Raw genomic sequence first — 13,557 nt, 5'->3', positions numbered from 1 at the left:
AGAGAAAGAGAAGAGAGAGAGAGAGAGAGAGAGATATGGCTCGCAATAACAAGAAAGACAATATGATTGCGGAGAAAACTTACGCTCAAGGGAAACAATCGCATGCGCCTCTGGATATCCAGCTCCCGATTATCAGCAATGAGAACCGTTGTAGAGAATAGAGAGCTGGATCAGGTCGGCTTGTCCTTTTATACCCTACACATAATACAGTACAATGGTCCGATACTCTTATTGTTCATTGGACACAGGAATTCCTCTTCGCATTATAACAAAAGGTCATAGGTTGATTCATACAGGTGGGCTGTGACTATTTCCAACTGCTCAGGTGGGTGGGAAACTAGGTTTCCCGCCGCATGGATAATAAAGTGCAAATATAGTAAAAGTCCATAAACTTCTTATGTCCATAACTATTCGCACGAGCGATTAATCCGCTTCAAACCAAAACCGGAATATTGCTAATTAAATACTCTTCCGATGGATACTAAACACCACTGTATAACCCTTGTCTGACCCTTCGTATCAAACAAAGAGGGATCTCTTTGTCCATGAACATGCTACATTAACTAAACTTTCAGATTCTATCAAAGGGACCATAATCTACAAAATACATTATATGGTGAAAATATGTAACGATTGAGTCGCACGCTAGGCGCACATAAACTCTACCATAAATGCGCATACCGTGCGCCTGCGGGGGCACATAACAGCGGGTATGCGCACGCACGGGAGAGCGCACGCATGCGCAGCGAGGACACATATGAGGTGCAAATATGGCAGTGTGCATCATGATATTTTTCTGACTTTGACACTTCTATGGTCTTCATTCATCATATTTAAGTCACCTCTTCTACCCTTCACTTCTATGGTCTTCATTCATCATATATCACTCACCTCTTCCACCCTTCACTTCTATGGTCTTCATTCATCATATATCAGTCACCTCTTCCACCCTTTACTTCCATGTTCTTCATTCATCATATATCAGTCACCTCTTCCACCCTTTATTTCTATGATCTTCATTCCTCATATATCACTGACCTCTTCCACCCTTCTCTTCTATGGTCTTCATTCATCATATATCACTCACCTCTTCCACCCTTCACTTCTATGGTCTTCATTCACCATACATCACTCACCTTTTCCACCCTTCACTTCTATGGTCTTCATTCATAATATATCACTCACCCCTTCCACCCTTTACTTCCATGTTCTTCATTCATCATATATCAGTCACCTCTTCCACCCTTTATTTCTATGGTCTTCATTCATCATATATCACTCACCTCTTCCACCCTTCACTTCTATGGTCTTCATTCACCATACATCACTCACCTCTTCCACCCTTCACTTCTATGGTCTTCATTCATCATATATCACTCACCTCTTCCACCCTTTACTTCCATGTTCTTCATTCATCATATATCAGTCACCTCTTCCACCCTTTATTTCTATGGTCTTCATTCATCATATATCACTCACCTCTTCCACCCTTCACTTCTATGGTCTTCATTCACCATACATCACTCACCTCTTCCACCCTTCACTTCTATGGTCTTCATTCAGCATATATCACTCACCTCTTCCACCCTTTACTTCTTCATTCATCATATATCACTCACATCTTCCATCATTCACTTCTTCATTCAGCATATATCACTCACCTCTTCCACTCTTCACTTCTATGGTCTTCATTCATCACATATCACTCACCTCTTCCACCCTTCACTTCTATGGTCTACATTCATCATATTTAACTCACCTCTTCTACCCTTCACTTCTATGGTCTTCATTCATCATATATCACTGACCTCTTCCACCCTTCACTTCCATGGTCTTCATTCAACATATATAGCATCACTCACCTCTTCCATCCTTCACTTCTATGGTCTTCATTCCACATATATCACTCACCTCTTCCACCCTTCTCTTCTATGGTCTTCATTCATCATATATCACTCACCTCTTCCACCCTTCACTTCTTCATTCAGCATATACAATATCACTCATCTCTTCCACCCCACATCTATGGTCTTCATTCATCATATTTCACTGACCTCTTCCACTCTTCACTTCTATGGTCTTCATTCATCATATATCACTCACCTCTTCCACCCTTCACTTCTATGGTCTTCATTCATCATATTTCACTCACCTTTTTCACCCTTCACTTCTATGGTCTTCATTTATCATATATCACTGACCTCTTCCTCCCTTCACTTCTATGGTCTTCATTCAACATATACAGCATCACTCACCTCTTCCACCCTTCACTTTTATGGTCTTCATTCCACATATATCACTCACCTCTTCCACCCTTCACTTCTATGGTCTTCATTTCACATATATCACTCACCTCTTCCACCCTTCACTTCTATGGTCTTCATTCATCATATATCAGTCACTTCTTCCACCCTTCACTTCTATGGTCTTCATTCATCATATATCACTCACCTCTTCCAGCCTGAACTTTTGTGATCTTAATTCATCATATATCACTTACCTCTTCCACCCTTCACTTCTGTGGTCTTCATTCATCATATATCACTCACCTCTTCCACCCTTCACTTCTTCATTCAGCATATTTCACTCACCTCTTCCACCCTTCACTTCTATGGTCTTCCTTCCACATATATCACTCACCTCTTCCACCGTTCACTTCTGTTGTCTTCTACATTCTCATATCAGTTACCTCTCTGCCATCCAACACTTCTATGGTTTTCATTCATTGTATATCACTCACCCATTCTACTCTCTTCCATCCTTTGCTTCTATGGTCTTGTTTATTCTCATAAAATCTGGCTCTTCCACTCTTCACACCATATCACTTTTATGGTCTTTAATGATCCATCCATTACTTTTTGCATTCTTCTTTCTCCTCCTACAAGTAACCTCTTAGACTCTCCTCCACTATTGTCTCCATCTTCCAACGTTTCTTCCATCAGTGGGCCTCCTGATATCATCCTACCCACCTTTACAAAAGGCTTCTGTCTCTGAAGAAGTGACATTAAATTGCGAGGTCTGGGGGGACACGGAAGGAGTGAATGTGGAGTGGCACCTGCAAAAGGATGGCACAGGACACAGGCTGAACCCTGAGGAGGATTCCCATATCACTATGAAACAAGGGAGAAACGAAGGGAAGGAAGATCTGTCTCTGATCATAAGACAGCTGCGTGCTCATGATGAGGGGACGTACATCTGTGCTGTGACTTCTGGAGCGCACCAGCTGCAGCAAATTCTCCAGCTACAGATTAGAGGTAATCTAGTCATTTACACGGAAAAAACTCACGGTCAATTGGTGCATTGAGATTGTGAGGTCCATAAATGGACCTCTATAAGAAACAAAATTCACAAAGCTAACTTTTTTGTTTGGACTGGTACAAATTATAAAGTGTGAGGGAGTCAGAATTTAGACATATCCCAGGAGAGACTCATAGGGTTATATTTACTAAAGTGTGGGTTTTTAGAAGTGGAGATGTTGGCCATAGCAACCAATCAGATTCCATCCACTATTGCGCGGCCGGAAGATGTAATCGCATCGGAGTGATGCAGACACCTCTGCCTGATTGACAGGCAGAGGCATTCGCTTCCTGGTGACACGGCGTTGAAGGGGTGTGGCGACAAAAAACGCGGACAGGTCCAGACCTTTTTCGGGGCATTCTCGTAATGTCACATGCGACTGCTGCTACGGGAAAGACTGCGCCACTGCGCCTGCATACACAGCCTGGTCGAGTATGCAGGGGGCTACCGGTATTTCCCGAAGCCTGCGTTGCGTTCACATTTATAAATGCGAATGCAATGCGGGGCGGTCCTTTACATGCCGGGCAGCCTTGCCCTGTGCTGTGCCTCCCCCAGCATGCGAGTGCTAGCAGTTGCAGTTTTGCTTTATTAGCAAAACTGCAACTGAAGCTGAATAAGATCCTTGCTCTGTAGATTTGCAAGAATATATTTGTGTAGTAATTGGTTGCTTTGTTTCGGACTTAAGTGGCAAAATGTCTGCCTGCCATTTACAATGCATCACCATTGTGCTCTGGAAATTGTGAGCTCCTGCTGGGTGACCTTGGGACATGTGACCTGCCGGGTTGTCTGGAAACTGTGACAGTTATTTGCAGCCACCCACTAAGCAGGAATTGTTTTAAATTCAACTCCTTAGGGGTGAAAAGAGGTAAAATGTTCCGTCCAGCAAACCTTTGCCCCGTTGAAACCAGGCACATCAGCCAATATATACTTATTCCCTCTATTTCCAGATGGCTAAGGGCACTATTAGGTAGACCATCTAGCTGTTATTGGCCATGTCTTGATAAATTTTGTACATCCATCCAGCTTGTGATAAATATATATACCTCTTTCTGAGTTATCTTGATGTGGGTCTAGATAGTTAGTAGCAATCAGCTGCTTTGCTTTCAAGCTTTCTGACTGGTGTCTCTTTTGTCCTCAGAGCCTCCTCAGGTGACTGTTTTCCTGAGCACAGACCCAACCCCCACCCTGACTTGCTGCACTAATCGGTACTATCCGCTGGATGTGGAGGTGACCTGGTTGCTGAATGGGTTGCCGGTTACCCACGCATCCCCCGTGACGTCCAGTCATCGCAGAAACAAGGATGGGACCTACAACCTGACCAGCCTTCTTCAGGTTCCCATGCCACTACCTGGAGCCCCGCCTGACATGTACACCTGTGCTGTGTCACACATGTCAATCGAGGATCCAATCAAGATCCAGTTTATCGTTCTCCCACAAGGTAGATCGACAGCTTCCACATATATGTTCTAAGATACAGTTTGAATGTTTTCTATGGGATTATGGGTGATATGTTTGTTCTGGGTGAGGAAATGTAACAAAGATGGCTTGGAAGTGGTAAGAGGTGAGGGCAAGTGGTAAAGGGTAGGTGTTACATTATTGGGGCAGGGTAGGATGTCATTGCAGACTTGGCCAGGTGACACACAGGAGGCAGAAACACAGCAGGTAACCCCGTATAGTTCATAAAGTAGACCGGCTCCCTCCACAGTCATCCCTGAGGGATTCGCTGCAGGTCTCTCTGCGGAGCAGGCCTACTGTATTTACTCATCCGCTATCTTCCAAAAGGGTCGGACTGGAAATGAGAGCCCCATGCTTTTGGGAAACATTTTTGTCAGACAATAAGGATGACAGGGCAGCTCGCTGTATGGTGACAGGGTATATCGCTGTATGGTGACAGGGTAACTCGCTGTATGGTGACAGGGTAACTCGCTGTATGGTGACAGGGTAACTCGCTGTATGGTGACAGGGTATCTCGCTGTATGGTGACTGGGTATCTCGCTGTATGGTGACAGGGTAGATCGCTGTATGGTGACCGGGTAACTCGCTGTATGGTGACAGGGTATCTCGCTATATGGTGACAGGGTATATCGCTGTATGGTGACAGGGTAACTCGCTGTATGGTGACAGGGTAACTCGCTGTATGGTGACTGGGTATCTCGCTGTATGGTGACTGGGTATCTCGCTGTATGGTGACAGGGTAGATCGCTGTATGGTGACAGGGTATATTGCTGTATGGTGACAGGGTAACTCGCTGTATGGTGACAGGGTAACTCGCTGTATGGTGACAGGGTAACTCGCTGTATGGTGACAGGGTATCTCGCTGTATGGTGACTGGGTATCTCGCTGTATGGTGACAGGGTAGATCGCTGTATGGTGACAGGGTAACTCGCTGTATGGTGACAGGGTAACTCGCTGTATGGTGACAGGGTAACTCGCTGTATGGTGACAGGGCAGATCGCTGTATGGTGACAGGGTAACTCGCTGTATGGTGACAGGGTATCTCGCTGTATGGTGACAGGGTAGCTCGCTGTATGGTGACTGGGTATCTCGCTGTATGGTGACTGGGTATCTCGCTGTATGGTGACAGGGTAGCTCGCTGTATGGTGACAGGGTATCTCGCTGTATGGTGACAGGGTAACTTGCTGTATGGTGACAGGGTAGCTCGCTGTATGGTGACAGGGCAGCTCGCTGTATGGTGACAGGGTAACTCGCTGTATGGTGACAGGGCAGATCGCTGTACGGTGACAGGGCAGATCGCTGTATGGTGACAGGGTAGATCGCTGTATGGTGACAGGGTAACTCGCTGTATGGTGACAGGGTAACTCGCTGTATGGTGACAGGGTAACTCGCTGTATGGTGACAGGGTAACTCGCTGTATGGTGACAGGGTATCTCGCTGTATGGTGACAGGGTAACTCGCTGTATAGTGACAGGGTATCTCGCTGTATGGTGACAGGGCAGATCGCTGTATGGTGACAGGGTAACTCGCTGTATGGTGACAGGGTATCTCGCTGTATGGTGACAGGGTATCTCGCTGTATGGTGACAGGGTATCTCGCTGTATAGTGACAGGGCAGCTCGCTGTATGGTGACAGGGTAGCTCGCTGTATGGTGACAGGGTAGCTCGCTGTATGGTGACAGGGTAGCTCGCTGTATGGTGACAGGGTAGCTCGCTGTATGGTGACAGGGTATCTCGCTGTATGGTGACAGGGTAACTCGCTGTATGGTGACAGGGTAGATCGCTGTATGGTGACAGGGTATCTCGCTGTATGGTGACAGGGTAACTCAATGTATGGTGACAGGGTATCTCGCTGTATGGTGACAGGGTATCTCGCTGTATGGTGACAGGGTAGATAGCTGTATGGTGACAGGGTAGATAGCTGTATGGTGACAGGGTAGATCGCTGTATGGTGACAGGGTAACTCGCTGTATGGTGACAGGGTAACTCGCTGTATGGTGACAGGGTAACTCGCTGTATGGTGACAGGGTAGATCGCTGTATGGTGACAGGGTAACTCGCTGTATGGTGAAAGGGTATCTCGCTGTATGGTGACAGGGTAGATAGCTGTATGGTGACAGGGTAGATAGCTGTATGGTGACAGGGTAGATAGCTGTATGGTGACAGGGTAGATAGCTGTATGGTGACAGGGCAGATCGCTGTATGGTGACAGGGTAGATAGCTGTATGGTGACAGGGTAGATCGCTGTATGGTGACAGGGCAACTCGCTGTATGGTGACAGGGTAGCTCGCTGTATGGTGACAGGGTATCTCGCTGTATGGTGGCTGTATGGTGACAGGGTAGATCGCTGTATGGTGACAGGGTAGATCGCTGTATGGTGACAGGGTAGATCGCTGTATGGTGACAGGGTAACTCGCTGTATGGTGACAGGGTAGATCGCTGTATGGTGACAGGGTAACTCGCTGTATGGTGAAAGGGTATCTCGCTGTATGGTGACAGGGTATCTCGCTGTATGGTGACAGGGTAGATAGCTGTATGGTGACAGGGTAGATAGCTGTATGGTGACAGGGTAGATAGCTGTATGGTGACAGGGCAGATCGCTGTATGGTGACAGGGTAGATAGCTGTATGGTGACAGGGTAGATCGCTGTATGGTGACAGGGCAACTCGCTGTATGGTGACAGGGTAACTCGCTGTATGGTGACAGGGCAGCTCGCTGTATGGTGACAGGGTATCTCGCTGTATGGTGACAGGGTAACTCGCTGTATGGTGACAGGGTAGATCGCTGTATGGTGACAGGGTAACTCGCTGTATGGTGACAGGGTATCTCGCTGTATGGTGACAGGGTATCTCGCTGTATGGTGACAGGGTATCTCGCTGTATGGTGACAGGGTATCTCGCTGTATGGTGACAGGGTATCTCGCTGTATGGTGACAGGTGACAGGGTATCTCGCTGTATGGTGACAGGGCAGCTCGCTGTATGATGACAGGGTATCTCACTGTATGGTGACAGGGTAACTCGCTGTATGGTGACAGGGTATCTCGCTGTATGGTGACAGGGTATCTCGCTGTATGGTGACAGGGTAACTCGCTGTATGGTGACAGGGCAGCTCGCTGTATGGTGACAGGGTAACTCAATGTATGCTGACAGGGTAGCTCGCTGTATGGTGACAGGGTATCTCGCTGTATGGTGACAGGGTAGCTCGCTGTATGGTGACAGGGTATCTCGCTGTATGGTGACAGGGTAACTCGCTGTATGGTGACAGGGTAACTCAATGTATGGTGACAGGGTATCTCGCTGTATGGTGACAGGGTATATCGCTGTATGGTGACAGGGTAGATCGCTGTATGGTGACAGGGTATCTCGCTGTATGGTGACAGGGTAACTCGCTGTATGGTGACAGGGTAGATCGCTGTATGGTGACCGGGTATCTCGCTGTATGGTGACAGGGTAACTCAATGTATGGTGACAGGGTAGATCGCTGTATGGTGACAGGGTAACTCGCTGTATGGTGAAAGGGTATCTCGCTGTATGGTGACAGGGTATCTCGCTGTATGGTGACAGGGTATCTCGCTGTATGGTGACAGGGTAGATAGCTGTATGGTGACAGGGTAGATAGCTGTATGGTGACAGGGCAGATCGCTGTATGGTGACAGGGTAGATAGCTGTATGGTGACAGGGTAGATCGCTGTATGGTGACAGGGCAACTTGCTGTATGGTGACAGGGTAACTCGCTGTATGGTGACAGGGCAGCTCGCTGTATGGTGACAGGGTATCTCGCTGTATGGTGACAGGGTAACTCGCTGTATGGTGACAGGGTATCTCGCTGTATGGTGACAGGGTATCTCGCTGTACGGTGACAGGGTATCTCGCTGTATGGTGACAGGGTAGATCGCTGTAAGGTGACAGGGTAGATCGCTGTACGGTGACAGGGTAGATCGCTGTATGGTGACAGGGTAGATCGCTGTACGGTGACAGGGTAGATCGCTGTATGGTGACAGGGTAACTCGCTGTATGGTGACAGGGCAGATCGCTGTATGGTGACAGGGTATCTTGCTGTATGGTGACAGGGCAGCTTGCTGTATGGTGACTGGGTATCTTGCTGTATGGTGACAGGGTAGCTCGCTGTATGGTGACAGGGTAGATAGCTGTATGGTGACAGGGTAGATAGCTGTATGGTGACAGGGTAGATCGCTGTATGGTGACAGGGTAGCTCGCTGTATGGTGACAGGGTAGATAGCTGTATGGTGACAGGGTATCTCGCTGTATGGTGACAGGGTAGATCGCTGTACGGTGACAGGGTAACTCGCTGTACGGTGACAGGGTAGATCGCTGTATGGTGACAGGGTAGATCGCTGTATGGTCACAGGGTAGCTCGCTGTATGGTGACAGGGTAGCTCGCTGTATGGTGACAGGGTAGCTCGCTGGATGGTGACAGGGTAACTCAATGTATGGTGACAGGGCAGCTCGCTGTACGGTGATAGGGCAGATTGCTGTATGGTGACAGGGTAGATAGCTGTATGGTGACAGGGTAGATAGCTGTATGGTGACAGGGTAGATCGCTGTATGGTGACAGGGTAGATCGCTGTACGGTGATAGGGCAGATCGCTGTATGGTGACAGGGTAACTCGCTGTATGGTGACAGGGTAGCTCGCTGTATGGTGACAGGGTAGCTCGCTGTATGGTGACAGGGTAACTCGCTGTATGGTGACAGGGTAGCTCGCTGTATGGTGACAGGGTAGCTCGCTGTACGGTGACAGGGTATCTCGCTGTATGGTGACAGGGTAGCTCGCTGTATGGTGACAGGGTAGCTCAATGACAGGCAGGTGGGGGGGTGAGTTATGGGGGAGGGTAAAGGCAGTTCAGCACTCAGTAAGCCTATAAGTCTGAATCTGAGGTGCAAGGAGATATACAGCCATGGCTGAGACGGTGTATTTATACGGTGTATTTATACGCCGCTAACAATTCTGGGCCTAGTGAGACGCACAATGGCAGCAGCGCTATTCCGTCTCGGCACGTTCTTAGACGCACCATCAGTCACAGCAGCGAAACTTGTACCTGCCCTGTGCATGTGAAATTTCGCGGTCTGAAAATGGCGTCCAGTGTCAGCGCTACTGTGCCTCTAGACACAGCCACTTTCAGCGTTATGCCAGCACCTGGTTCGCCACCCCTTTTTACCTCCCAGCAGCACCCACTGAAAATGCCTCTCTCTGCGTGCAAATTAATTCTGCATCTCCAAGCAGTGACCATTACGCATGCGTAATGCAACTTAGACGCATGCGCAGACTGAAAACATCGGCCGCTTGCATCCAACATCGCCGTGCGTGCACCTCGGGATCATGCCCTGTACACAACGGAGGGCGCACACTCTGGGGGTTATTCAGAGTGGCCAGCAAACAAAAAAAGTTAGCAATTGGGCAAAACCATGTGCACTGCAGGGGGGGCAGATGTAACATGTGCAGAGAGAGTTAGATTTGGGTGGGGTGTGATCAAACTGAAATCTAAATTGCAGTGTAAAAATAAAGCAGCCAGTATTTACCCTGCACAGAAACAATATAAGCCACCCAAATCTAACTCTCTCTGCAAATGTTATATCTGCCCCCCCTGCAGCGCACATGGGAGGTCATTCCGAGTTGTTCGCTCGTTGCCGATTTTCGCAACGGAGCGATTAAGGCAAAAATGCACATGCGCATGGTACACAGTGCGCATACACAAAGTATTTTAGCACAAAACTTAGTAGATTTACTCACGACCGAACTAAGATTTTTCATCGTTGAAGTGATCGGAGTGTGATTGACAGGAAGTGGGTGTTTCTGGGCGGAAACTGGCCGTTTTCTGGGAGTGTGCGGAAAAACGCAGGCATGCCAGCATAAAACGCAGGAGTGGCTGGGGAAACGGGGGAGTGGCTGGCCGAACGCAGGGCGTGTGTGTGACGTCAAACCAGGAACGAAACAGGCTGAGCTGATCGCAGTGTAGGAGTAAAGGTCCATACAGACTTAACGATAAAATGAGCGACGTCGCTCATTTTCCTCCTCCTTGAGCGACGTCGCTCATTTTATCGTTAAGTGTGTATGCCGCCAGCGACGACCGATGCGCGGCCCCGCGGGTCGGCAACGATCGTCGCTGTCGGTAGGGCATGCATGAAGGATGTGGACTGTCGTCCACGACCTTCATGCAGGGCTGGCGGGGGCGTGACGTCACTGAGCGATATGAGCGGTCATATCGCTCAGTGCGTACAGGCGGCCGCCGACCGGCCGGCCGGCCGGCCCGGGAGGGGGAAACGTTAGACGATGTCGCTCACAGAGCGACATCGTCTAATGTGTATGGGCCTTAAGTCTCGAGCTACTCAGAAACGGCAAGAAAATATTTAGTAGCAGTTCTGCTAATCTTTCATTCGCTATTCTGCTAAGCTAAGATACACTCCCAGAGGGCGGCGGCCTAGCGTGTGCAATGCTGCTAAAAGCAGCTAGCGAGCGAACAACTCGGAATGACCGCCATGGTTTTACCCATTAGCTAACAAATGTGCTGCTGCGATCAGATCTGAATTAGGCCCTCTGTCATTAATACAGCATTTCTTTTCCTCTGGTCAGAAACTGTGGTGTCCTCCGGAATCCTCGGCCTCATCATCGCATTCATCGTCTTCATCGCCACACTGAGAGGCGTTTATATGTTTGCACGGACAGGGACGGATGGAGGAGCCAAGGGGAAAAAAACTAAATGATGAAAAGGACGGAACTTAATGGGACTGATGAAAAGATGATTGCCGGAAGTTACTGGAACAGTGAAGACTGTAATAACATTTGAATATTAGATGTACATAATGCTGGAAAAAGAGTGTAATGTAAATTAGAGATTTCTTTCAATAAAATATTTGGTTTTATATTTGTACTTTCTACTCTACGAAGGGTCAACTCAGTGTCAACTAAATACAAAGGGGGAGATGTATCAAACCTTGGAGAGAGATAAAGTATAGACAGATGGTGACAACCAATCAGCTCTTAACTATTATTTCTCTAATGTCCTAGGGAATACTGGGATGGTATTAGTACCGTGGGTTATAGATTGGGTCCATTGGAGCCTTGGCACTTTAAAAATCTTCAGTGTGTACTGGCTCCTCCCCTCTATGACCCTCCTGCAGACTCAGTTTAGAAAAATGTGCCCAAGGAGCCGGGTGCATTGTCTGGAGCTCCAGAGAGTTCTCTTCAAAACTTTATTTCAGTTTGTTATTTTCAGGCAGTCTGCTGCGTCGTGGGACTTAGGGGGGGACACCGGCACCAACCTCTTACAGGGTTAATGGACCGGATCCCCGCTGACAGGGCAAAGCTCCTGAGGTGTTGTTTCGCTCACCCCCAGGGTGTGCACGCACGCCGACAGCATGCCGCCACCCCTAACAGAGCTGAAGACGCTGGTGCGGTGAGTACACAAACCAGGGGGTCCCAGTTAGCGGGTCCTCTGTTACAGTGGCGGCATAAGGGCGCGGCGGGCACTTAGCACGGGCTGCGGTGCCCGCTGCAGAGACCCACACTGGCTCTGGCGCAGAAAGGGGTTTAACCCCGTTTTCTGCATTATGGAGATAAAAGCCAGTATAATTATACACAGGGACTGTGCACCATTAAGGGGGTGGGGCTTCCCGTAGAGCGGGATCAGCGGCTCAGTGGCGCCATTTCCTGCTGCATCAGACTCCAGGCTGGATGCCTTGTTTGGTGAGGAACTAAACAAGTGGATTTCACAAGCAACGGCAGGTAAGTCCACCTATCTGCCGTCTGCAGCTCCTCCTGCTAGACGTCCTTACCCTGGCCCCTCTCTACAGTCCTTTCATGTGGACAGATTTAGAGGCAGGGTCAGGGGTGCCTTGAATGCAGCTAGAGGAAATCGAGGTAAATCTCGCAGACCAGCGGCAGCTGGATCAATGGACCAGACTCCCAGATCTTCCTCCACGAAGCCGTCCGCGTGACGGTTGGCCCAGGCTGCATGGGGACGAAGCAAGGGATTTTACTCAAACCTGTTTGTGGTACAGAAACCGGATGGTTCGGTATGGCCGATCTTGAACCTCAAATCTCTGATCCTGTACCCGCATGTGTTCAAGTTCAAGATGGAATCCCTAAAAGCGGTGGTTTCTGGACTGGAAGAAGGGGAATTTCTGGTATCCCTGGATAACAGGGATGCCTACCTGCACATCCCGATATGGCCCCCTCATCAGGCTTATCTCAGGTTTGCGTTACAAGGTGCAATGATCCATGCAGTTTCTCCTCCGTGCCTGGGGTGGCGCTCTCTGCTCTGGTGCTCAGCACTCTGCAGCTTGGTAATTAGCTGTTACCACAGCTGTGAGCAGCACCTGAACTCACTATATAGGCCAGCCACACAGGCTCCCAGTTGCCAGTTCATCGTGTCAAGGTTGTCTCAGTTCCTGTTCCTGATTATGCTGGTCTCTACTGCTAACATCATCCATAGTACTGCCGGGCTCCAACAGTTATCCTGTGTAGCTACTCTGTTACAGTGTGATCCTGCTACAGTGCAATCCTGTTATCCTGCTACGTTTGTATACTCTGCCACAGTGCAATCCCGTTATCCTGCTACGTTGCATACTCTACTCTAGTGCTATCCTGTGATCCTGCTACGTTGCATACTCTACAACAGTGCTATCCTGTGATCCTGCTACAGTGCAATCCCGTTATCCTGCTACGTTGCATACTCTACTCCAGTGCTATCCTGTGATCCTGCTACGTTGCATACTCTACAACAGTGCTATCCTGTGATCCTGCTACGTTGCATACTCTACCACAGTGCTATCCTATGATCCTGCTACA

The 13,557-nt window shown here is 48.7% G+C and overlaps 1 protein-coding gene across 2 annotated transcripts in view; it reads left to right on the top strand.

Moving 5' to 3' along the window:
• Positions 1-11,630, top strand: part of TAPBPL (TAP binding protein like) — a 43,989-nt gene extending 32,359 nt beyond the window's left edge. For both annotated transcript variants that reach the window (XM_063962422.1, XM_063962421.1), the window contains exons 4-6: positions 2,943-3,254; positions 4,436-4,735; positions 11,341-11,630. In XM_063962422.1, coding sequence (XP_063818492.1) covers positions 2,943-3,254; positions 4,436-4,735; positions 11,341-11,471 — 743 coding nt within the window. In that variant the 3' untranslated portion in view covers positions 11,472-11,630. The remainder of the gene's footprint in view (positions 1-2,942; positions 3,255-4,435; positions 4,736-11,340) is intronic.
• Positions 11,631-13,557: the final 1,927 nt, after the last annotated feature.

Source organism: Pseudophryne corroboree, chromosome 3 (genome assembly GCF_028390025.1).
Source record: "Pseudophryne corroboree isolate aPseCor3 chromosome 3, aPseCor3.hap2, whole genome shotgun sequence".
Lineage (NCBI taxonomy): Eukaryota > Metazoa > Chordata > Amphibia > Anura > Myobatrachidae > Pseudophryne > Pseudophryne corroboree.
This window is presented reverse-complemented; position numbering and strand designations above follow the sequence as displayed.